Source organism: Pipistrellus hanaki (assembly GCF_964339955.1).
Source record: "Pipistrellus hanaki genome assembly, chromosome: 1".
NCBI classification, from domain to species: Eukaryota; Metazoa; Chordata; class Mammalia; order Chiroptera; family Vespertilionidae; genus Pipistrellus; species Pipistrellus hanaki.
In genome coordinates, this window is record NC_140503.1 from 109,992,182 (window position 1) to 110,020,080 (window position 27,899).

At 37.3% G+C, this 27,899-nt stretch overlaps 1 protein-coding gene across 2 annotated transcripts in view; it reads left to right on the plus strand.

The window, feature by feature from the left end:
* Window positions 1-27,899, plus strand: part of MDGA2 (MAM domain containing glycosylphosphatidylinositol anchor 2) — an 865,112-nt gene that overhangs the window by 485,687 nt on the left and 351,526 nt on the right. For both annotated transcript variants that reach the window (XM_084885031.1, XM_084885032.1), the window contains exon 3: window positions 1,239-1,413. In XM_084885031.1, coding sequence (XP_084741157.1) covers window positions 1,239-1,413 — 175 coding nt within the window. The remainder of the gene's footprint in view (window positions 1-1,238; window positions 1,414-27,899) is intronic.

The following is a 27,899-nucleotide window of genomic DNA, read 5'->3' on the forward strand; positions in this document are numbered from 1 at the left end:
GGATGGGACTGCAATGCACAGCAGCAAAGAATTTTTAGTGACCTCCAGAGGCTCGCCCCTATGACAGCGACGGCCTCACCTTGGTCTGGAGCCCCTGTTCATCTGCTCTGCCATGTTCCGTGCTCTGTTGCCTGCTGTTGATGCCCACCATGTTCTGTGTGTGCCCCTGGTGGTCAGCACATGTCATAATAACAGGTTGTTCAGCTGTTTGGATGTTCCACTGTTCGGTATACTTGCATATTAGCCTTTTATTATATAGGATTATCCAAATCAAACAGAAAAATTAAAATAAAATAATGAAGCTTGTTCAAAAAGAAATTGAGAGCCTACTTGTAGTACCTATGCTAATAAATTAAAAGAATCTTACAGGTTTGGGAAAATATAGAATAAAAATTTAACTGCCCAACAAAAAAGAGAAACTAATTAGTATTTACAACTGACTTCAGTAGATCCCTACTTGCTCTCAGGAGTACTTATAAGACCCTCAGTGGATGCCTGAAACTGTGGCTAGTAAGGAACCCTATATATACTGTTTTTTCTTATACATGCACTCCTTAATTTATAAATTAGGTAAAGTAAGAGATTAACAATAAAAACTAATAATAAAGATATGTCAATTATACCAATATACTAAAATAAAAGTTATGTGAGTGGGCTAGGAACCATTATTAAAAACATAAGGTTTATTTAAACACAAGCACTGTGATATTGTAATAGTAGATGTGATAACTGAAGGCTACTAAGTGATAGGGTTGATTTACATCCTGGGCAGGATAGAGTGGGTTGGTGTGAGATTTCATCATGTAACTCAGAACAGCAGTGTGCAATTTAACCGTAGGAATTATTTATTTCTGGAATTTTCCATGAAATATTTCAGACTGGGGTTGACCACAAGTAACTGAAATGGGAGAAAGTGAAACTACATATTAGGGGTGACTACTCTACATATTTTTAACTTTTTTATATTATATTTATTTGTCCTCCACACTGATTAAGCTATTGATAAATTCTATGCAATTGAATTAAAATTATATACACTATACGATAACATTGCACTTAACATTTTATAAGTTAGTTACAGTATATGTATATGTATAAATTTTTCTTTTTAAATTTTAGTAACTTTCCAAGGATGGCAGTGTAGTAGATCTGAAAGAAAATTCTTCAAATGATTTCATTTTTAATATTTCTTTGAGAAAACCAACCTAAAGTAACAATCTTTGTTGATGCTTGCTCAGATCAGGTGGACCAAAACAGCAGGAAGTGCCTCTGACAGATTCCAAGACTCAAGTGTCTTCAATGAGACTTTAAGGATTACAAATATTCAGCGAAACCAAGGAGGCCGGTATTACTGTAAAGCAGAAAATGGCTTGGGGTCCCCAGCGATAAAGTCAATCAGAGTGGATGTGTACTGTAAGTAAATTTTCTAGAAAACTGATTAAGCACTATTTAGTTGAGAATGAGAGGTATATAAGATAATATCTCATTTAATATATTTCCAAAAGAAAAAAATATCCTATAGAAAATTTCATAATTTTATGATAAAATAATACATATTATTTAAAGAATATTTAAGATCCAAATGAATAAAACAATAAATAAAATTGAATGTTTCACCAATGAATTAGTAGTGTTGAATGCTTGTTAATTTTATACATGTGTAATTTTAGCTATCCTTGTTTTTTTTAATGCTTATCATATATGTAGAGCTATTTGATAGTAAAATGCCATAATCTCTGTGTTGACTGGTTTTGATCCAGCTCTGTTGAAAATAGTCAGAACCTCAAAAAATGTGCCACGTGGAAAGTGTTTATTGATTTACTTTAGTTCTTAGTCTCATTTTCCCACTTTTTGCTGTTAACAAATACACTCAAAACCCTTTTGGTCTCCTTACTTTCTTCCCCACCAAAACAAATTAAAGTCCTGCAATCATTTTGATATTTTTAACAGGTTTATTCACCATTCCATTGTCTCTTTAGAAGAACTTAAATTTCATTTATTAATTCCTTAGTGTTGGAATAACAGGATTTTTTCTTGCCTTAAAGTAATTCAGGCATAAGTAACAAGTAAAGAATTCCGGGTTTACTACCTATATTTCATTCTGTTCTATTTCCTTTTCATTCAATACACGATAGGATTTGCATAGTTAGAAAAGTGATTAGAACTACACTAGATCTGTTTATCAGATCCCATATTGAATATCATTAATATTTAGGTGACTCAACATTGGGTGACAGGGCTTTATTTGTGAGTAGCCTTCCACATTCAGGTGCTTGCTTCCTTTCTGGAAAGGCTGAGAGAGAATAAACCCATTGTTTAGCCGCTTAGGCATTTCTTGGAGTAACTTGGGCATCTGCATGTCATCTTCCTATCCACACTGGCACACAGCTTGGCCTTACCATACACTTCCCAACCTCAGTATCACACCTTCTCCTGTTATATATACTTTAAAATTTTTTAAGTATTTCTATTCATATGTAATTTTAAACTAAATTTACTTTAAATAAATTAAATGCTTCTATAACTACTTAGAAGTTATAGAAGCATTTTGTTATTGTAATTTTTTAAATACACAACTTTAATACCTAATTACAATTCTAAAATCTAAAATGTTCTGAAAATTGAACAATATATATATTGTTTGATTTTATAGGTGACTTTTTTTTTTTTTAGCAAAACTTGATATGATCTAGTTAGATGGCAACATCTGACCTGAACTAACTGTAATAGAAAAAAAAAAATAGAAGATATTTTATATAGTTTATTTACCGTACTTTGTATGAATAATCATATTTTTTACTCAGGAAAAAAATGCGTTTGATTACACAACTTTGCCCCAGGTCCAACTGAGTGTGTCATATAATACATGGTAAATGTATCATATTATCTTCCTTAAATCTGAAATATTCTGAAAAACACACCCCAAAGGTTATGAATAAGAGTTTGTGACTTGTATTGCCACAATAGGTTTAATAATAACAACTTAAAAATATATTTTGGTTAACAATCTAATACAAAGAGGGAACTGACATTTTTAAGGATGTTTAAAAACATTCCTTTCTCCCCTTCTTCCTACAAAACCTTTTCAGTACTATTCTGCATTGCATCCACTCTTCTATCTGTTCATATCTCTGGCTGTTCAGACTCAGTAGTGCCTCAGTGACTTAGTTCCCATTGCATACTTTGGTGGAAACGGTAGCAATGGTCCTTCCAGTTTTGTCAGATCCTGATAGTGTAAGGCTTGTGTCACCTTCCTGAAGGCTAGCTCTGTTCCCTACTTCTGGATGTTTCCCACTAACCTGAGCTAACATTTGTTCTATATTGTTTAAGTGAAATATCACTGTGATGCAAACCATGATGAAGCACTATTTTCAGTATTTTTTTTTTTTTTTGCTGGCCAGGATTTATTAGAAAGCTGTCTAAAATTATTATATTATATTATATTATATTATATTATATTATATTATATTAATTATACTATATTATATAAGACAATAAACTATATTCAATTATGGAATCTATGGATGTAAATTTTCCAAGGAATGCCAGAAATCTTTCTTCATGGGATCAAGACATGTGTTTTCAGGAGTTATGTGTTTCTTAAAGGTTTGGATGAACTCCTTCAGATAGTAATTTTGCAAAAATTTCTGACTGATAAGAACACTTCACAATAGAGACAATTAGGCCTATTTGATAAATTCACCTGTTCCAAATATCACCTACTTGAAGACGACAGTTTTTAGGTGTAAGTATGTTTTCTGTACATGAAACTTCACAAGTTTAAACAAGTTCTATCACTGTTATTAAGAAGGTAACTAACTTATTAATGCTATGTTTAAATATGGCAGCCTTGGTGCCTAAAATGAGATTACAGTGTTACATATAGCAGTGCTGGGATTTTTAGTATTTGATGTGGAACTACTTGATTGGATAGTCATTTTTATGAAGTAGACAGAGGCCCGAAGCACAAAATGTTTAAAAATATATTTTTAAACAAGTAAGCTACTTTACTTCAGGCCCTTTGCTTTAAGTATTTTTAGAAAATTCTAAAAAATAGGAGCTATTTTCCTGTTGGAGTTGTGGTTTTAGAATAATCACCTGTACTGGATGCATTTATATTTTATTTTCTAAATTGGTTCCACAAGTGGAACTTGCATCAATCTTAAGAGAACTTAAAACACAAGATGGGCATAAAATAAAATTACCAAAACAAACAAACAAACAAAACAAACCCAAAAATCTGCAGGTAAAGATTATATTTGCAATGACAAATTGAGGCAAACTATGGAATGGATATAACAATTTTTAAATGATTAATATTATAATTTAGCCTTTAACTTCTTGTGATAGGTTGCCTATAAAAATTGCCCCATAAAATATTAATTTTCTGGCCATCTCTAGTTCTGGAGCATTATCCAAATTGTGAAAATATTATATCTCATTAAATTTCATGTTCTGATAGTTACTTTCTAGACTTGAGAGCTAATACCTATCTAAAGTTATAACCCCATATTTTTTTAATTCTTTAAAAATATATTTTATTGATTTTTTACAGAAAGAAAGGGGAAAGATAGAGTGCCAGAAATACCGATAAGAGAGAAACATTGATCAGCTGCCTCCTACAAACCCCCTACTGGAGATGTGCCCACACCCAAGGTACACACCCTTGACAGTAATCAAACCTGACACCATTCTCACTATCTAGTGAGCCAAACCAGTTATGACCGTGGTCAGTAAACTGGCTCTGGAGCCACATGCGGCTCTTTGGCCCCTTGAGTGTGGCTCTTCCACAAAATACCATGGCTTGGTTAAGTCTATTTTGAAGAAGTGGCATTAGAAGAAGTTTAAGTTTAAAAAATTTGGCTCTCAAAATAAATTTCAGTTGTTGTACTATTGATTTTTGGCTCTGTGGACTAATGAGTTTGCCGACCACTGAGTTAGGGCATAACCCCTTATTATTTTGATGAAGAAATTTACTTTCAGAAAAGAGGAATCTGTCACAATTGATTAATATAGAATGAGGTTATTTTTATTAGACAAATATTTTGAAATATTTGTGACACTATATCAATATTTTAATGAATTTGAGGAAATTAAATACTGTAAATTAGTAATTCTCTCCATTTAATTTTCTAAAATTTCTTATGTTAAAAAGATTAATTCACTTTGATTTTATAAAGCAATTACAAAATGTATTTTTGTTTGTTTACTATTTCAATCAAGAATATGATTCGTTCTGTATTATTATTTTTTAAAAATAATATAATTATGTTCCTCAATTTAATATAACCTATCTCTTTGTTTTCTAAAAATTATAAATGCATTATAATTATCTGAAGTGTAATTCCTTAATAATAGTTTATTTATAAAGAGGTGGATTTTATAATCACATAATGAATTAATTTTTTTCATATCTGGCCTAGTCATGTATACCAATATTTTTTTTATCAAAAGCCAATTAATTACACTAGGCTCTGAGCATCCAGTTGTCAGATTCTGAGAAGCTACTTTCTTATGAGATTCTGAAAACTAATAGCTATATGTTTAAGAGAAACATGTAGAATTAATTTTATTTAAACCTGCTGGTTTTTTTGTTTGTTTTTTTTTTTTTTTTTTTTTGTTTAAACATATTTTTATTGATTTTAGAGCAGAAGGGAGAGTGAGAGAGAAATAGAAACATCAATGATGACAGAGAATCATTGATAGGCTGTTTCCTGTATGTCCCCCACTGGGATCCGACCTACAACTTGTGCATGTGCCTTTGACTGGAATAGAACATAGGACCCTTCAATCCACAGGCCAATATTCTATCCACTGAGCCAAATGGCCAGGGCTAAACTTGTTGTTTTAAACATATGCATTCTTTTTTTTTTTTAAATATATTTAAATGATTTTTTATAGAGTGGAAGAGAGAGGGATAGAAAGCTAGAAATGTCGATGAGAGAGAAACATCAACCAGCTGCCTCTTGCACAGCCCCACCGGGGATGTGCCCGCAACCAATGTACAGTACATGCCCTTGACCGGAATCGAACCCAGGGCCTTTCAGTCCACAGACCGACGCTCTACTGCGGAGCCAGACCAGTTTCGGCAAACATATGCATTCTTTATGTCTTCTTCCTATGCAGCTATACTAAAACAATAGTAAAAGGATAAAATATCAATCACAACAACAAAACACATAGCAATAGGGGCAGAGAGAATGAGAAAGGAGATGGCAGAAAAACAATTATGAAGGAAAAGAATCAGGTCAAGAAATGGCCACTGCTTAGCATACATCAAAACTGTCAGAATGGGTAGAACTAGGTATGCTTATGTGGCAGAACCTTTAAAAGGCTCAAGAATTGGAGCCACCATTTAGTTCTTAGAGTAAAGTATAACTAAGTCTAAAATCAGAAGAATTGGTTCAATGCCTAACCACCTCCTATCTTCTGCCAACTTCTCAATGAATCCCTACAAAAGAGTAGTGTTTTTGTTGGATTCTATGTTTTGTTTGTTTGGTGAGATATTGAACCAAAGGAACTTTGTAAAAAGGGAAAGATTTATAAGTTTTGAAGAAAACAATAGAGTACAGAGAAACTTTAAAAAAAACTGGAATCAACTCAGCCAGTGTGGTTCAGTGGTTGAGGTCATTGGTTAGATTTCTCTTCAGTGCACATGCCAGGTTGCAGGCACAATCCCCAATAGGGGTCATGCAGGAGGCAACTGATCCATCTTCTCAAAGAAATATCTCTGTATTCCTCTTTTTTTCCTCTCTCTCTCAAATCAATAAAAACATATTTTAAAATTTCTGGAATCATCAAAAACAAGAGGCAACATATTATAATAATTAAGGATTATGAAGTGAAAGTTTACATATGCATCACAGTCTTTTCTCACTATCAGCCAGAGAACGCCTTGAAGTTAGAAAATTAGACAATTCTTGTCTAGGAACTGATGAACTGGAGAAAAGACTAGGTTTTTTCTGACAACGAGGGGCCCTGTTGAAACTGCTAAACAAATATACTCACAATTAAGGCTGCTATTGATCAACAGAGCTACCAATAAGCCCTTTTAAAACTGACTATTAAATGTGAATATATCAGAAGATAGACACTTGAGACAATCTTTTGATAAAAAAAAGAGATGGGGAGAGCGAGAGTGACAGTGAGTGAGAGAGAAAGACCAAGGCAAATAAATGGGAAAATAATCCAGGAAACAAGGATAATACAGGGGGCTAAAATATAAGACAAAACAAAATTATTGATTTTTTAAAAATTAGTTTTCTTAGAACAAAAGAGAAAAATTGCATTCATATAACAAGACAAAAGTACAAAGAAGGAATTTTTAGAGAATATCAAAGAACACTTAGAATATTAAAAATGATAACAAACATCATTAAAAGGGATGAAAGATAAATTTGAAAAACTCTTACAAAGAGTAAAACAAAATTTAACAATCAAAGGGTTGGAACAAGAGAGAGAGAATAAGAATTGCAGAATTAGTGCGGCTGAACTAATATTTGAATAAATATTCCAAACAGAGAAAAGAAGAAGAAATTATGCTTTAAGAAAAAATTCCCCATTATAATATTTGGGCATCTGTGTTCCATTAGAAAGGGCCCACTGAGTGCCTGGTATAACAGAATAAACATGGTTCATATCAAAACACATCAATCTGCAACTTAAAACAGTGAGAGTGAAAGGAAGATCTTAAAAGTTTCCAAAGTTTTAGTTTTTTCTAAAATGATTACATATAAAAATTAAAATAAAAATGGCACAGTCCTCAATAGAAATCCAGAAGCGAGAAGACAATTGAATAAAGCTTTTGGACTTATGTAGAAAAATATTTTTAAAATAGATTTTTACATGCAGCCAGACTTTTTTTTAAAATATCAAAGAAGATGGAAGACATTTTTAGATCTATAAGATTTATAAATTTTTCTGCAGTGTTTTCTTTCTTGGGATGCTACTCTCATGTATGTTTTACCAAAACTAGTCATTAATCAAGACAGAGAAGGAGTTGCAATTATTTGGAATTATGTATAGGAAAATATGGACAGCAATTCCAGGATGATAACGAAGCCACACACCAAGATGATAGCTGTGTGTTGGGACCCAAAAGCAACCACGACAGACTGAAACTGGAATACTGAGGCTCTGTGCAGGATGTCTTCTCGAAAAGATGCAGCTGGTGGGTTACCCAGTGTGTTAGGGAGGAATTTTACACTTCTCATGGAAAGCTTAATAATATGGTTAGGGGAGAATCCAAGATGGCTGCACAGGTAAACACCTAGCCGCAGCCGCACACAACAATTTCAATAAAATACAACTAAAATATAAAATGGACATTACCCAGAACTACAGGAAAGTTGAATGACTGGAAATTCTACAACGAGAAGCAAGGAGAAAACCAGAAGGAAGAGCTGAGGAGCTGTAAAAGCCTAAGATATGGAGACACACGGTGCGCTCGGAGAGGACAGAGCCAGAGAGGAGGGGTGGCTGAGTGCCTGGCTGTCATTCCCTAGCGGGAAGGAGATAAAAGCTCTGACTGTGCTGAACCCCAGACCCTACAGCGCTGAACCCCAGTTCTAGGCCAGACCCTGGGGACTCAGGCTCCAACAGATGGAGCCTGGGATGTGAGGCGGAATCCCAGGGGAGCGGTGAAAGGCAGAGCCCCTGGAGGCACACGCATTACGAGCAGAGGACAGACTGTTGACTCTGCTGCTAGATTGCCCTGGCGGGAAGGAGACAAAGGCTCTGGACTGTGCTGGGCCCCAGTTCCGACTGCTCTGAACCCCAGTTCTAGGCCAGACCCCAGAGAACAAGGCTCATCCATAGGAAGCTGGGCTGTAAGGCAGAACCCCGGGGGAGCAGTGAAAGGAGGTCCCAGAAGTGAGCACATTGCATGCAGAGAAGGGACGGTTGGCTGTGCATCAGGATTGCCTGGGCGGGAAGGAGACAAAAGCCCCAGTCTGCTCTGAACACCACCTCCAACTCCACTTCTAACTGAACTGAACCCCAGTTCCGGGCTCATTGGTGGAGAGCCTAGACTGTTTGGTAGCAGGCGAAAATCGAGGGCACCTTTCTCTCAGAGGCGCTTGCAACAAGTACTGAAGGACCCTGGGGATTACTGAGACTGAGGAGCCGCATAGGGCGGGGCTGGCAGAAGCCAAGGCTGTAGGCTCCACCCTGAAACTCCGCCCCATCAAGGAAGTTGCGAAAATGCTGAGACGAGAAAATAGATCACAAATGAAAGAAATGGAGGACAAAAAGTGACTGGATATAGAGTTCAAATCTACGCTTATAAGGTTTTTCAAGAATTTCCTAGAAAAGGTCGATAAGACCTATGAGGATATGAAAAGCGATCAATTAGAATTAATAAGGAATCAACAAGAAATAATAAGGGATCAACAAGAAATAAAGAATACATTGTCTAAAATAAAAAATATTATACAGAGTCCTAAAAACAGAATGGAAGATTGCAAGAATCAAGTCAAGACTTGGAACATAAAGAGCCAGAAGACACTCCTCTGCAGAAGCAAGACAGCAAGAGAATCCAGAAAATTAAAGATAATGTAAGAAACCTCTGGGACAACTTCAAGAGAACCAACATCAGAATTATGGGGTTCCCAGAAGATGAGAGAGAGCAAGATATCGAAAACATACTGAAAGAAATAGTGACAGAAAACTTCCCCCACCTGGTGAAAGAATTAGACTTACAAGTCCAGGAAGTGAACAGAACTCCAAACAAAAGGAATCCAAAGAGGACCAAACCAAGATACATCATAATTAAAATTCCAAGAGCAAAAGACAAGGAGAGAATATTAAAAGCAGCAAGAGCAAAGCAGGTAGTTACTTATAACTATACGATTGTCAACTGATTTCTCAACAGAAACCATGCAGGCCAGACTGGAATGGCAAGAAATATTCAAGGTGATGAATAGTAAGAACCTACAGCCAAAAATAATCTACCCAGCAAATCTATCACTCAGAATCGAAGGCCAGATAAAGAACTTCACCAATAAAAAAAGCTAAAGGAGTTCATCATCACCAAACTAGAATTATATGAATTGCTGAAAGGGGTTCTTTCGGAAGAGAAAGTAAATAAAGATAAAAATTATGAACAACAAATACGTAACTATCAACAAGTGAATCTAGAAACCAAAAAAAATTTTTTTTAAATCTGATGAACAATATTAACTGTTGAATATAATAGAATCAAAGGTATGGAAGGGGAGTGAACTGAAGATTCTTGGGGAAAGGGGAGAGGAGGAGGTGGGAAGAGACAGAACATAAACTGTGCACCTATGGATGAGGACAGTGGGGGGTGGGGAAAGAGCAGAGGGTGGGGTGGGAGGAGAGCAATGGAAGGGGGGGAAAGAGGTACATTTGTAATAATATTAACAATAAAAATTTATTTAAAAAAATAATATGGTTGGGCAGGTACATATAAAATTGAGGAAACAAAATGCTGACATTATTAAAAAAGACAAAAAAGTTATATGAAATTAAATATAATATAAATGTACTTCTAGGTTCAACTGTGAAGGACATGTGGTCAATAATATCAACAGTACTTGATATAAAAATATGATAGGAGAGGGTTAGTATGGGAAAGCTAAAGTCTTCAACAGGAAGAAATTAGACATTGTGACAATGAAAAAAGATCAATTAAACATTTAGGATTATAAAAGCAAAACCAAGAGCATTTAAATATGCATTGAAAAGATAGTCTCTGAGTCTCAGAAATACTTGAGGTTGTGTTTTTTGTTTGTTTTTTTTTTTATAATTATTTGACTTTCTAAATTATATGCATATATTATAATTTGATTTTTTAAATTCATAAAATATAGTTTTAAATATTTTTCCTCCAAGTTCTATTCTATTAATTTTAAGGTCCTAAAAGTAAAAACTAATTTCATTCCAAATTCTATCACTGTCGTCAATTCAAAAATTTAATTCTAAATTTACCTTTCTTGAATTCTTCATAAGAATTGATATTTGTTGATATTTTACAACAAATGAATAGAAATATATTTAATAACTAAAGAAGAGACAACAGCATAGAAAAAGTGGCTGACACATTCTAAATCATTATTTTCCCCAATGATAGAATAAAATCATTCCATCTCTACTAGCATTTTTTATACATTGTTTGGGATGAATCATTTAAAAAGTATTTACTCTCTTTTATTCATTCAAAACTATTTGAGTGGCTACTAAAATATAGTTTCATTCAATTTTGTTAGGCCAGCAGGAATTCTACATAATAAAAGCCTAATAAGCTAAGTGTTTTACTGTTCAACTGTTCAACTAGTCGCTATGATGTGTACTGACCACCAGGGGGCAGATACTCTGGCTGGTATGTTAGCTTGCTGCTGGGGTCCAGATGATGGGGACAGGACAAAATGGGTCAGATATGCCCTGGAGCCCTCCCACGATCCCTCCCCGGCCCTGATAGTGCACTGATGGGGTCTCTTAGCCTGGCCTGCACCCTTTTGCAATCCGGGAGCCGTCGGGGGATGTTGGAGAGCTGGTTTTGGCCCAACCCCTCAGTCCAGGCAGAGCAGCTGAGGGACCCCACCAGTGCACGAATTCGTGCACCAGGCCTATAATTTGTTATATTATTTGTACGTCCATAGAATTTAAACTACTTAAAGAGAAAATGAATATATAATATATATAAATGGAATACAAATATTAAGCAATAAAATAAATAATATAAATAATGTCACATAACATGAATGACTTGTCAAGTGGCACAGACATAGTGCTAGCATAGTGTCAGGAGTGATAGGGTATCATGTCCTCTTATCAAGAAGAAGTAAGTTTACTCTGTAGTTTGAAAAATGAAATTTGAAATACAATTCTTTGTTGCATGTCAACACGTCTTTTGGTGGCAGTTTTTGTCCTGAACTTTCTTTTTTTTCAGGAGTGTCTGTGTAACAAGCACTCTGGGTTATTAGAGATAGTGTTTGCCTCCAGGGCAGAAGGCAGATTTGTTTCCTGATCAGAATATTAAAGATAATGTCTTCCTAAGGGGAAAAGATTGGTCAGATAAGGTAGCAGAACATTTTCATACAAGTTTCCTAGGCTCAGGATTCCTTAGCCAAGTAAGAAATAGTGTGTACAATATTCAGAAATAGCATGTACAATATTTACTTGGGCCTCTCCCACATTGTCCTCTTAGAAACTGAGGGAGAATGAGAACTTATGAAAACCCTGGAGACCTGGTGCATAAAATTTGTGGACTGGTGGGGTCCCCTCAGCCCAGCCTGCACCCTCTTCAATCTGAAACTCCTAGGGGATGTACAACTTCCAGTTTAGGCCTGATCCTTCTCACAATCCTTGACCGCTGGTTCCTAATCACTCACCTGTCTGCCATCCTGATAGCCCCTCACTGCCTCTGCGTGCTGACCTGATCACCCCTAATTGCCTCCCCCTGCTGGCCTGGTTGCCCCCAACTGCTCCCCCTTCCAGCATGGTCTCCCTCAATTGCACCCCCCATCCATCAACCTGGTCACCCCTAACTTCCCCCACCACCAGCCTGGTTGCCTCTTACTGCCCCCTCCCCCCACTGGCCTGGTCACCCCCAATTGCCCCCATCCCCTGCACCAGAATGGTCATCCTATGCAGCCTGATGATCAGTTGTTTGACTGTCCCTCACTAACTCCCCTGCTGCCCTGGTCATAAGCAGCCATCTTATAAGGGCATGAGGGTCAATTTGCTTATTACCTATTCATTATATAAGATTAGACTCATATTTATGAGACATCCTATATATTAAAAAGCTAATATGTAAATTGTCCCCTCAACCGGGAGTTCAACCAGGAGTTTGACCAGAGGGTGGGGTCGGTTGGTCAACCACCTGTGGCCCCACCCCCAGCCAGCCCTGCCCTTGATCGGCCTCCTCATCCCAATCGGGGGCAGGGCCAGCTGGCCAAAGGCCCTCTGCCCTTCCCCCAGCTGTTCCCACCCCTGATCACCCCCTCATGCCAATCTGGGATTGGGCCCACCCACCAACAACCATGGCCCATCCCCCAAGCCGGCTCAACCCCAATCAGCACCCCCATCCCCATCAAGGCCTGAGTCAGCCAGCCAACCACCCACAGCTCCTCTCCCCAACTTGCCCCACCCCCAATTGGCTCCCTCAACCCAGGTCATGAGTGGAGCCAGCCAGCCAATCTCCCACAACTCCTACCCCTGGCTGCCACAGCTGAATAGGCCCCAATTTGGGGGTGGGGGGCAGGGAGGGTGGCCAGACGCCACCCATGCACAAATTTGTGCACTGGGAATCTAGTGAATAATAAAATAATTTGTTTCTGACCCAGGAGTCTCATGTTTTCTCTCAGCATCCATGAAACTGTGGCAAGGGGATATGTTAGCTAGCAAATAGGGAAAATATGGACCCTTCAGAATTCTTGACACAGTGGGATGTAAATAATAGGGTATTAGATATAAATAAAGTGAAGGTCAAATATATTCTACAATGAGTGAGCAGCTTAATTAAAGGTACAGAAGGGATTACGTGATCTGTGTTTGGTATAATACACTGTTTTCCCGAAAATAAGACAGTGTCTTATATTAATTTTTTCTCCCAAAGTTGCGCTAGGTCTTATTTTTCAGGGGATGTCTTATCTTTCCATGCGCTAGGTCTTATTTTCGGAGGATGTTTTATTTTCGGGGAAACACGTTAGTGGCTAAGATGGTGGTTTTAGAGGAAGAATGAAAGTGTAATTTTAAAGATGGAGTGTAAGATTGAGTTGAAATGTATTGCCGATGCTTTCAAGCCATATGAATAACTAGAGGCCTGGTGCACGGAAGTTGTGCACGGGGTGGGGTTGTGTCTCAGCCCAGCCTACACCCTCTCCATCTGGCACTCCTTGAGAGATGTCTGACTGCCCTTTTAGGCCCACCAAGGTCGGGCCTAAACAGGCAGTCAGACAACCCTCTCACAATATAGGACTGCTAGCTTCCAACCACTTGCCAGCCTGCCTGCCTGCTTTCCCCTAACAGCTTCTGACTGACAGCCTGATCACCCCAAAACCATCCCCTGCCAGCCTGATCGACACCTAACTGTTCACTTGCTGGCCCAATTGCCCCTAACTGTCCTCCCTACCAGCCAGGTCATCCATAACTGTCTTCCCTTACAGTCTGGGTTGCCCCCAACTTCCTTCCCCTGCTGGCCCAGTAACTCCCAACTTCCCTCCATTGCCGCCTGGTCACCTCAAACTGCCCTCCCCTGTAGGTCTGGTCACCCCTAACTGCCCTCCACTGCAGATCTGGTTACCCCACCCCCACTCCCCGCAACTGTCTTCCCCTGCAGGCCTGGGTCCCCCACAACTGTCCTCCCCTACAGACCTGGTACCCTCCAACTGCACTCCTCTGCCAGCCCAGTCACCCCTAACTGCACTCCCCTGCTGGCCTGTTCACTCACAACTGCTCTCCTTGGTTAAAGATTAAAAAATGTTTTGTTATGATCAATTAAAACTATATGAAGCATGTAGAGATTCCTACTGAGTCAAAGTCCAGGTCAATATTCAGCTGAGTGCTCAAATTCCTGTCATCTTTTATATGAGAAGGTAGATAAAGATAAATATTATATTCCTTGAAACCTACCTAATCTCTGTTGAAATCTTACATAAAAGTATGTTAGCTTCTGCTAATACTTTTCCAATGGTAAGTCCTTTGCTATCTGTGCTTGTTAAATTTTTGTGAATTTGTTTGTAGTTTATTGTTTATTTTTTATTATTTATTTGTTTTTAATTGTGAAGGCATGGCTTTTCTATAGTTTTCAGTATGCAAACATGTCTGCTCTTTCTTTAATTTTAAATGTTTGAAGAGTTATTGTGATACCATAAGCCTTGCTTTCACACATCCATTTTTCCACATAATTTAGTATTCTTCATATGAAGTATTTTCCAAATACTTGACCTCCTATATCTCTTACCCTTCCTACTTTTAATTATATTCCTTTAAAACTTTAGTAAACCTGATCCACAGCTTTATTGTGGATATGAGCTGTTCCATACAGTCTAAATTGGAAAAATTTTCCTTATAATCAAGAAATTTGAATTCTTACTAAAATTATTTGCTTTGACTTTTAAAAAAATTAAGTAATGTTATTTAGTTTGTGGTTAAAAAAATAACTAGATTTAAATTGACATTCTATTAATATTTTTAATCCAGTGGATCATATTAGATTAGATTTCTAAAGCTAAATATCAATGTAACTTTTGTTTTTTATTGAGAAAAGATATTCATCTCTGAAGGATGGTTTCTACAAAAACACTGAAGTATTATTTTTTTTAATTCTAACCTCAAGATAATATTTTTAAAGCAGATTCTTCATATGTGAAATGGAGAATGTAAAAGATCTCACTCCATCAAGAGGCTCCAAAATAACAGAATTTCCTTGATCGACAATCACAGATGTTTGTGACTTTTTTTAAAAAAAAATATATTTTTTTTTATTGATTTTTTTACAGAGAAGAAGGGAGAGAGATAGAGAGCTAGAAACGTCGACGAGAAAGAAACCCCGACAAGCTGCCTCTTGCACACCGCCTACCAGGAATGTGCCCGCAACCACCATACATGCCCCTGACCAGAATCGAACCTGGGACCTTTCAGTCCGCAGACCGATGCTCTACCACTGAGCCAAACCGGTTTCGGCATGACTTTTTAATTTCTTGTTTTCACTATATTTTGTGCACACTGCAGTGCTTCTAAATAAATATACTTGAAATTCTCTTTCTGGAGGAATTTGTTGGTTTCCAGAGTCTACTCTATCCATATTCTCAGCAGGCAGAAGTTCTAGGAAATTAATGCCCACCCCCATAGCCTTTCAAAAATGATTAGTGGGAGATAGTATATAAATGCCCAGCTCCCTGCCTAGCTGCTTTGGCTCAGTAGATAGAATGTTGGCCAGAAGACTAAAGGGTCTCAGGTTGGATTCCGGTCAAGGATACATATCTAGGTTGCGAGCTCAGTCCCCAATAGGGATATGTGAGCGGCAGCCCCATCAATGATTCTTTCTCATCATTAATGTTTCTATCTCTATTTCTCTCCCTATCTTTTCCTCTCTGAAATCAATAAAATATATATTAAATAAATAAATAAATAAATACCAATTTCCATGCCCCTTTCATAAAGACCATTTCCTGGTCTCCCAGGAAAATTAATTTCAAATTTCTCACAGTGGTCACTAGCTTAATAATACAGCTTTTGTAAACTTTTCCCTTCTCTTTCCCCATACCCCATGGGCATGGGTGTTTCTGGGAAGACTTTTCAATGCATTGCTTACATTTGAACCTTTGTAACAGGGTTTGCTTCTGGGAAAACTCAAAGAGATTCGTGTCAATAAAGGAAAGTATAGTTAACTTGGTATGTTATTATAGAGTGTTTACAGGTAGTTTTTAGCTTTAAGAGTAAGCCATACATCTGAGTTATCTGTATTCTTATAACCTTTATCAAAAGTTATTTTGTACATATTAAGTATTAAAATATTGCTTAATACATATTTTGACTTCACTTAATTTACAGTAAAAGTTTTACAATCACAAAGCATATGTTTTAAAGTTCAGGCTTTTGTCCAACATCAATTTTGAGATATAATTTTTATTTAATCTAAAAGAAGAGGAAGTCTTGAATTCAGTTTTTATTCTCTTCCACCAGAGAGTCCCACTATCTTTTACACTTTAATGGAATGTCAAATTTAATAGAGCAGAGGCTGTGTAGCATGTCTTTAGGTCTATAGAAGACTTAGCTTTTTGCTCTACAGAAACACTGCCTATTTCATAGCTATTCACTAATTCTTATGTAGAGGACACAAGGGAAGAACTGCTTTTAAATTAATTTAGCTCTATATATTTTTTAATGGTTGAGACTATTACAGATGTCCTCCATTCCCCCACCCCCGTTGCTTACTCCTGCAGCCCACCTCTAGCTTTCACCATACTGTCTTTGTTTATGGGTGAGGCATATATGGGCTTTAGCTAATCCTTTCACCTTCTTTCATTGAAGCCCCTCCAGCCTTTCCCCTCTGACCTCTGTCAGTGTGTTCCATACTATTTTACATAGTGGCTGCACCAGTCTGCATTCCCAACAATAATACACTATGGTTCCTTTTTTTCCACATCCTTGCCAGCACTTGTTTGTTGATTTATTGATATAAATTTATTTTAAATAAATTGATTTATTTCTGGCCATTGTGAGGTGGCATATAATTGTGGTTTTAATTTGCATCTCTCTGATGATTAGTGATATTGAGCATCTTTTCATGTGTCTATTGTCCATCTGTATGATCTATTTAGAGAAGAGTCTCTCAAGATCCTTTGCCCATTATTTTTAATGGGATTTCTTGTCTTTCTGGTGTTGAGTTGTATTAAGTTCTTTATATATTTTGGAAATTAACATCTTATGAAATTTATCATTGGCAACTATGTTCTCCCATAAACTGAGATCCTTTTTCATTTTGTTGTTGTTTTCCTTTGCTGTGCAGATGCTTTTTAGTTTGATGTAGTTTCATTTGTTTATTTTTTCCCTATGTTTATATTGTCCAAGGAGATATACCAGCAAAATATTACTTTGGGACATGTCTGAAATTTTACTGCCTATGTTTTCTTCTAGGATTTTTATGGTTTCAAAATGAAAGATAAAAATCCCACAATCTTATCAATAGATGCAGAAAAAGCATTTGATAAATTCCATCACCAATTTATGATACAACCTCTCAGCAAAGTGAGAATAGAAGGATCATACCTCAACATAATAAAGGCCATCTGTAAAAAAAACTTACAGGCAACAGCATGTTCAATGCACAAAAACTAAAAGTCTTTAAGTTCAGGAAAAAGACAGGGATGCCTCTTGCACCATACTGTTGGAAGTCCTATCCACAGCCACAAAACAAGAAGAAATAAAAGGTCTCCACATTAGAAAAGAGGAAGTAGAAGAGTCAGTATTTCCAGATGACATGATATTAAACTTAGAAAACCCTCAAATATCAATATACATTTAATTTGTATGTTGTTAGGTACAAACTATAAATTCTAAGCAAACTTATTAACTGAACAGTAGCAATCTTTTTTAAAAAAACATGATGAATATTTTAATGTGCAACTATGTTATTTTTGTGCTTACTGTTAACAACAAATAAAAAAATAGCATCACATTTAGTAAGATTCACCCTCATATCTAAAAATTATTTTAAAATATTGTCATTTTAAATCCATTCGATTTAAATGGTAAATGAAGTGGTAAACCCATTCATTATAGTAAGTGAAAGACCTTTAAAAAACAGACTATTGGCTATGTAGAATTCCATAGTTCCTCAACTGGTGTGCCACAAGAATTTTTAAAACATGAAATCCTGACTATTTAGTCAAGTGCCCTGACCTCTTTTTCCTTAGATTATCAAATAAAAAAACTAAAAAGAGTCAACACAATAATAGCTTTCCAGTGTGAATGAATAAAAATTATACACTTTAGTCAAATCAGCAAAAAAATATATCATTTGGCATGCCACAGAATTTTAATAATTCGTTTATGTATGCCACAGATGAAAAAGGTTGAAAATCATTGCCTTAACCTAAAGTTAAATGGCAGGCAGATGGTAGCGCTGAGTCAGCCAGAGAATAGGGATTGGCAGTCAGTGTCCTGATTCCCAGTCAGTTCGTGAACCCTCTGAATATAGCTTCTTCATGACGGTAAAGCCTGCTTCTATTAACACTATATTGACAATATACTTCATTTTAAAAAAAAGAAAAGAAAGAAGTAATATAATTTGTACAAATAAAATGAGCTAGTAAAGTTGTTTAAATATTAAAAATATATGGAGGAATGTTTAATTAGAATTATTCAGCACATCTTATTATTTTTAATTAATTTATTTGCTTGTATTTTTGGTCTTGATTTTTTGGTCTGACATCTTAAAAGGAGATGTTATCTGCTCAGTAATGGATTTTATTAATTACACTGGAGGCTGGTGCATGAAATTCTTGCACGGGGGTGTCTGTCCCTCAGCCCAGCCTGCACCTTCTCCAATCTGGGACCCCTCAAGGGATGTCTGACTGCTCATTTAGGCCTGATCCTACCTACTGGATTGGGCCTAAATGAGCAGTCGGACATCCCTCTCACAATCCAGGACTGTTAGCACCTAACTGCCTAAATGGGCAGTTGGACATCCCTCTCACAATCCAAGACTGCTGGCTCCCAACTGCTTGCGTGTCTACCTTCCTGATTGTCCCTAGCCGCTTCTGCCTGGCAGCCTGATCACCCCCTAACAACTCCCATGCAGCCTGATTAATGCCTATCTGCTCCCCTACCAGGCCGAATGCCCTCCCCTGCCAGCCTGGTCACTCCTAACTGCCCTCCCCTGCAGGCCTCATCACCCCTAACTGCTCTCCCCTGCTGGTCTGGACCCCTGAAACTGCCCTCCCCTGCAGGCCTGGGTTCCCCCAAATTGCCCTCCCCTGCAGCCCCAGTTGCCCCCAACTTCCCTCCTCTGCTGGCCTGGTCACCCCTAATTGCCTTCCCCTGCAGGCTTGATCACCACCAACTGCCCTCCCTTCCAGGCCTGGTCCTGGTCCCAATTGCCCTCCTCTGCAGGCTATCTTGTGACAGCCATCTGTGTCCATCATGGGGGCAGCCATCCTGTGTGTTGGAGTGACAATCAATTTGCATATTACATCTTTTATGAGATAGGATGTTTTCAACAACAGATCATAGTGCATTGTCTAGACTTACTAAATACTCATACCTCTATAATTTCATTGTAGTGTTTCATAGACTCTGGCTTCTCTTAACATCATGGAGCTAGCAGGTCAAGATTTTAAAGTGTTTTGCTTTCAGCCAGGCTGCAGCTTTTGATTTACCATCGTGTGTGTGTGTGTGTGTGTGTGTGTGTGTGTGTACAATTTATGATTTATTTTTTATTTTTATCTTTTTTTTCAGTTTTACACTTAATTTTTATTGTTGACACTATTATAGAAGTCCCCATCACTTGCCCCTTTTCTCCCAGCCCACAACCCTTTGCCCACTTCCTCCCAGCCCTTGCCCCACCCCCTTCCCTCTGGCCATCACCACACTGTTGTCTGTGTCTATGGTTATGAATATAGGAGGCATGGATACATGGAACAGACTGATAGCAGTCAGGGTGGGGAGAGTGGTGGAACCAGATGGAAAAAGGTGAAGAAGGGATTAAATTTATCCCACATATTTTTAAATCTAGAAAATTATCAGTCTCACTGGTAGGATAAAGTAGCATTTTGAAAAATTGTTCACTCTTCTATCACTGGAAATATTTTTTTAGCCTGGTTGGAATGTAGAAAGTAGAGAGGCAAGAGGAGGTAGGATATGAGAGAAAACATCTGACCTTGCCTTGATACTTCATATTTTCAGGAATTTAGCTCTATTGTCTCTTGATAGAGGGATAAATTTAATTAACATTTTTAGCATCTGAACCATACCTGTGTGAGGGGACTTCAAATATTGTACCTAAAAAATAATGTGCTTTCACTCTCTTAAGTTGAAAATGAAATGAAAGCATCTAAATTCAGCTAGAGAGCAGTGCAGTGTTGTTGTTTTGTTGTTGTTTTATTCATGGTCACTTGAGTTAGCCACCAGGCTTAGAACATAAAATTCTGTGGGTTATGGGGCAACAATGAAGCAGCTATGCTTACAAGACATCCAGATGGCTCTGATAAAGTAAATGAAAGGATTTATTCCATTTCAAACATTTTCGGTGTGCATCCCTACAAATTCTTTCAAAATGTGGAATGAATGCATTTAGAAATCTTTCTCAGTTTTTAGAATGAACTAAATTAGAGCCAGAGTAATATATGCCCTTTGTAATTAATCCCAACTCCACACCTTTATTCCAGTTCCTCATCACCTCACCCCTGGTCCCTGCAGAAGGCCCCTGCAGACCTTTCCTGCAGTAACACTGCTCTCCTTGAATGCATTCTGCCAGATCAATCGTGCTTACATTCAGGGCTCATCACAGTACTTGTCACTAAAAATTCTACTTTCATTGCGTACATTTCACTAATAACTCAATTTCCTGTGCTTCTGTTTTTTCCTGTTTTGTAGAAATGCAATTCCTTTTTATCCCAAACCAACATCCTCCTCATCTTATCTCTCAGCTTCCCTCTCTCCTCACAACCTTTCCTCTTGCCTGCACCTCTGCCCATATTCTAGCTGGCCTTTCCAGCTCTGCAGCCCAAAGAGCCTGGCTTATCTGCCTCCACATTGGGATCACCTTGTAGCTTCTACTGCATGCATGGCACCTCTGTTCAATCCAGCTTCCCAGTCCTGCCTACCAGTCAAGACTCCATGCCCGCTCTTTGAGCTCTTTCTTCATCATCTCTCCTGGGAATTATAACTTTGATTCTTAAGTTTCATGCCTTAAAATTTAGTGCCTCTCTCTTTTAAAAATTCTTTATAATTTAAAGTACTAGAGGCCCGGTGCATGGGATTTGTGCATAGGTGGGTGGTGGGTGTCCCTCAGCTCAGCCTGCAGTCTCTCCAATCTGGAACCCCTCGAGGGATGTCCAACAGCCCATTTAGGCCCAATCTCAGTAGGATCAGGTCTAAACGGGCAATTGGACATCCTTCTCACAATCTAAAACTGCCGGCTCTCAGCTGCTCGCCTACCTGATTTCCTGATTGTCCCTAACTGCTTCTGCCTGCCAGCCTGATCACCCCCTAACCACTCCCATGCCAGGCTGTTTGCCCCCAACTTCCCTACCCTGCTGGCCTGGTTACCCCTAACTGTCCTTTGCTGCAGGCCTAATTGCCCCCAGCTGCCCTCCCTTGCAGACTGGTCCCTCCTAACTTCTCCCCCCTGCTGGTCATCTTGTGATGGCCTGTTTGTGTCCACATGAGGGCAGCCATCTTTGATCACATGGGGGCAGCTATTTTGTGTGTTGGAATGATGGTTAATTTGCATATTAATATTTTATTAGATAGTATAGAGGCCTGCCTCATGGATGAGGGCTATGGTTTTCCCTAAAGGGTGTCCCAGATCAGGCGGAGGGTTATCTTGGGGCGTGGAATGACCTGGGTGAGGAGCGTGTGGTAATTTGCAAGCCAGCCACATCCCTGATGACCCAAGCAGTGGACATGGTATCTAAAATTTATTTACCTTCTACAATTGAAACTTTGTGGCCTTGATTGGAGGCCTGGGCCAGCCAGGATGTGTGGGAAGCTTGGCTTCTTCCATTGTTGGGGAAACCTAAGCCTCCTGCTCGTTCTGTGGCCTCAGCCATCTTGATTGTTTTAATTTGCATACTTGCTTCTGATTGGCAGGTGGGCGTGGCTTGTGGGTGTAGAGTGGGTATGGTCAATTTGCATATTGTTCTTTTATTAAATATGATTACATATGTCTCCCTTTTCCCCCATTGATCTCTCCCTGGTCATTCCCACCCACCCTAGCACATGTCCTCACCCCCCTACTGTCTGTGTTCATGGGTTATGTTTATATGGATGCATACAAGTCCTTTGGCTAATTTCTCAACGTCCCCCCTCCCTTCTTCCTTTGAGATTAGATTATGCCTATCCCTTTATGTATCCTGTCCACAATATAATTTATGAAACCTCAAGGCCCTTTCAGGGTTTTTCAGATTTAGAAAGGTCATGGTGAATGAACAATATTTTTTGTATTATCACTAATGAGATCTACGGCCCTAGCCCATGATGAAAATTATTGAGTCCTGTAGTTCTATTTATGCTAAGTCATTTCAAACATGAACTTTAAAAACAGCCATGAGCCGAAACCAGTTTGGCTCAGTGGATAGATAGTCGGCTTGGGGACTGAAGGGTCCTGGGTTCGATTCTGGTCAAGGGCATATACCTTGGTTGCGGCCACATCCCCAGTAGGGGGTGTGCAAGAGGTAACTGATCCATGATTCTCTCTCATTGATGTTTCTAACTCTATCCCGCTCTCTTTCTTTCTGTAAAAAATCAATAAAATATATTTTTTAAAAGTTAAAAAAGAAAAACAGCCATGAATCACTTAAAAGCAATGTTTATCATCAGAGGTGCACCGATCACATAAAATTTTCCAAATGAATTATGGAAAACCTTCTTATTTTGAAATCTTTCATAACTAGAGGCCTGATGCACAGAGATTCGTGCAAGAATGGGCCTTCCTTCCCCTGGCTGCTGGCACTGCCTTCGCTCCAGCCGGAGCTGCCTTTTCGCTCCAGCTTAAGCTGCCCTTCTACCTTCCCATGCTGTCCAGGCCGAATCGGCTGAGGCAGAGCAGAACACCTGCACCATCTTTGTTGGGTTAACTTTCATACTCACTCCTGATAGGTTGGTGGCCATCGTGAAAATACCGTCAATTTGCATTTTATTCCTTTATTAGTGTAGATTAAGAATCATGTAGCAGGAATTATGGAATTTTATATTAACAATGTGTATGTTGGCAGGTGTTATATACATAAATTTGTTTTTCTAAAGGTCTTGTAAACTCCTAGAGAGCAGAGGTCACTTTATGTCATTATTTAATATACACCTATCCAAGTGACCATATCAGTGCTGAATGTTTCTTATATAGTAAGGTATAAGAAACATGTACTTGAGGAGGATAGGTTAATTACTGAAGGACACCTTGAGCTAAAATGAAACTTGTTGATATTTTCTCTTTCAGAATCTGCCTCTGAATTTTTAACTTCTCTCTTTCTTAGATTTGCTGCCCCTTTTTTATGACCTCTGCATTCTTAGAAATTGTCTATATATTTTAAATCAATGTCTGTGATTCCCTGGTTCTAATCATAAATGCCAAATAATAACATTCAACATTCATTAATTTTATTGCTTACAAATTGTGTTCTTATAAATTTCCCCAAAGCAAAGATTCAGGCCAGGAATTGATGGCATATGTCCACGGGGGGGGGGGGGGGGGGGGGGACAGCAAGTGGCTTGTGGTCTTAATGGCATTTCACAGAGAGAGGGAAAAGGCTGTAGTAGTGAATTAGAACATTCATTCTTCCTTTTTTTTTCTTTTTTTTTCTGTGCATGCTTTTAATGAGAGGCTGGTATCTGAAAAACAATGCCTTTGAATCGTGTACCCTTTGTAAGAGTGAAATTGTGACACATCAGTTTTCATTCAACAAATAATTATTAAATCACTTCTTTGTGGCAATTCTGTGTGACTTACTGTTGGGAAAAACAAAACCAACACAGTTTATATCATCAGAGTATATGGTCTTGTATAGCAGACTTAAGATACTCGGTGTCATAGCTGAAATGCTTAGCTGAGATTGAGTAATCATGGCCCTATTTTATCTGCTACTAGCCCTGAGACTTGCCAAATTGTGAACTCAATAAAGAAACAACTTCTCTGAGTCTTGCTTGTTTTTTTATTTCTAAATGAATAGATTGGACTAAAAAAGCCTTTAATCACTCTCAAAAGATAAAAACAAAAAACTTAAAAAGTCTCAAGTATCATCACATAGGGGATAGGATTTTAACATAAACATTGGAGGTGGCCTCAGGGGGTCACAAAAATACAGTCTAGAACAGTAGTGAACTGTTATAAATATGCATTATAGAAATGCCAAAGATGTGACTTATGATACATGGACTCAAAGTTGAGAAAATAATTTTTAAATAATAAAATTTATTTTTCATTTGTTAAATATAAAGGTCTTATAAGCTTCACTATATTTAGTTCATTTAGCTTTTTATGGGTATGTCACTATATTTTATTCTTTTGATTATATATATTATATATTTTATGTGGCAAAGTTGCTGTGCAGTGAAATACTTGCATGAATATAAGCTTAGGAAGCAAAAAGTATGTTTCAAAATTCTGGCTCCAACACTTCAAAACTGTTTATCTTAAAATAAAGATAAAACTTGGAGCATCAGTTCTCTTATATGATTAAGTGGAATACAGGTGTCACCCATTTTCTGAACATTTATATTAGGATATTTTGCTTTTATGAAAGATCTATATTAATACAGTATTGGCTTTTTTCATGAAAGAGAACATCTTCTTTTGTTTCTTTGTTTTATTAGTTAAAATCAGGTAGTAATGTAGGTCATTTATAAAAGCAAGTGACCTAACATAAACTAATGGAAAGCAGGAGATACCTTTTCCTGAATGCCATTTTGACTTAAAAAAGATTTCACTGGAACACAATATTTTTGGATGGTGGGAAAACCTGAATAAAGTCCTATATCTCAGGGTTTTTGTGAGGATTGAATAAGAAAATGAAAATTCCATTCATTTCTTTTTGCCTTTGCCTCCTTTGCCTTTGGAGTCAAGTCCATAAAATGTTCTCTATGGCCCAGGTCCCTAAGTTTGGTACCTATATTTTCCTCTGTGTAACTTACAGTTTTGGGTCTTATGTTTAGGTCTTTGATCCATTTTGAGTTCATTTTTGTACATGGGGACAAAATGTAATCTAGTTCCATTCATTTGCATGTGGCTTTTCAATTTTCCCAGCACCATTTATTGAAGAGACTATCTTTACTCCAATGTGCATTTCTGGCTCCTTTGTCAAAAATTATCTGTCCATATACATGTGGTTTCATAATGGGGCTCTCTGTTCTGCTCCATTGATCTGTGTGTCTGTTTCTCTGCCAATACCATACTGTTTTGATAATTGTATCTCTGTAGTATAATTTAAAGTCAGGTAGCAGGATACTTCCAGCTTCATTCTTTCTTTTCAGGATTGCATTGGATATTTGGGGGCTTTTTTGATTCCATGCAAATCAGATGATTTCTTGTTCTATTTCTCAAAAAAATACATTGCAATTGTGATGGAGATTGCATTAATTTTACATATTATGCAAAACTAAAGAGCTTCTGCACAGCAAAAGAAAGAGACAACAAATCAAATAGGCAGCCAACCAGATGGGAGATGATATTTGCAAACAGTAGCTCCAACAAAGGTTTAATTTCTAAAATATATAAATAACTCTTAAAACTCAACACCAAACAAACAACCCAATAAAAAAGTGGGCAGAAGACCTCAAAATACTCATCTCTCAAGAAGACATACAGACAGCCAATAGATATATAAAAAAAGTTCAACCTCTCTGGCAATTATGGAAATGCAAATTAAACTACAATGAGATACCACTCTTTCACTGGTTAGAGTGGCCATTATCAAGACAAGGAACAACAAGTGTTGGAGAGGTTGTGGAAACACTCATTCACTGCTGGTGGGAATGTACACTATTACTACCACTAAGGAGAGCAATCTGGCAATTCCTCAAAATTCAAAATAGAGCTACCATATGACCCAGCAACTCCACTCTTGGGTATATATAAACTCAAAATAATTTATTTGCAAGGACATATGCACTCATATGTTCATTGCATCATTATTCATGGTAGTCAAGACTTGGAAACAGCCAAAATGACCTATTATAGAGGACTGGATAAAAAAGCTGTGGTACATATACACAATGGAATACTACTTAGCCACAAGAAAGGATGAAATAACATCATTTGCAACAACATGGATGGGCCTTGAGAACATTATGGTAAGTGAAATGTCAAACAGAAAAAGCTAAGAACCACTCATTTCACCATGTGGGATATAAAACTGAAACTTGTGAACACAAACAGCAGCGTGGTGGCTTCCAGAGAGAAGGGGGTGGGGAGAGAAAGGGGTCCTAATATGAGGTGACAGGAGATGATTTCACTCTGGGTGGTGGCCACTGGTGGTATGCACAGATTTTTGTAACTTAGAAATCCAAACATGAAACCTGTATGTTCATGTTGACCAATGTCACCCCAATACAATTTAATTTTTAAAACAGTAAAAAAGAAAAGAAAATGAAAATCACACCTTTACTGAAGTGTAAGATATAGTAAGTAATCAGTTAATGCTATGCTTTGTATTTAGGTAGTCAGGACTGTCTCTCTGGGTTGAATAGATGAAGTAAGAAATCTACTACCATTACTATTGCAGTTTCAGCTTCCACTGTCATTATAGTATTACTACTGCACTGCTTATTACACCTCATATGCTAAGGTATTCTGGTTCAGTCTTCCCTGAAAAGGTATTGGCAAAAAGGAGAAAACACGATTTTTAGAAATATAATATTCTTAGAAATTAAATAATTAAAATATTATATGAAGATCTTATTTTGAAAGCTTCTTATAAGCAAAATATTCAACTTGTTTTATATATAGTTATAAGTTAAATATATGAACTACATATATAACTATTTAAACTATTATAGGTATATGTAATTACAACTAACTAACTATGTATAACATTTTATATGTAGCTGTAGTTATAAAGTCTAAATGCCAGCAGTGTCCCAATTTAGGATATATAGGACAATATTAGTCTTGATATTAAAAGGCTAAAAAAAAAAGCATAATTTACTGATTTTCAATTTGCGTAGATTTTAACTTTCTTTTAAATGCAGTTTTTACTATTAATTCATTATTTTCCTTCACCAGGCATAGTCGCTGGATGACTATCTGTAGTTATTTGCTTTAGATCTCAGACACCTAAGGAGCCATCCGCAGAGAATATGCAATTTACTTATTTTTTAAACTATCTTCTTGAATTCCTATTGCCAGTTACAGACTGAAGCAAGCTTTGAATCCTTGCTGCAATAGCATTTGAAATTCCTATCCAAGATACTTAATGAAAGCCAATAAACTGTGAACTTATCTATCTTTATGCTTTTTTATTTTTTAATCAACAGTTTATTTTCTGATCTGAATATCAAGTGAAACCTTAATGTGAGGATGGTTAAACTTTGTAGATGTAAGTCTGTATTAATTATTTTTTATCATTTTTATGTGGTCCAATAAAACCAGTTCATCAAGAACACCCTGCAGGGAGATACAGCACAGATTCTGGGCCTTTAATTTCTTCACATTTAAATAATAAATGTTTCAAAGACAGATTTAAATTAATTTAAAGATTTCAAAGTGTTCCTAG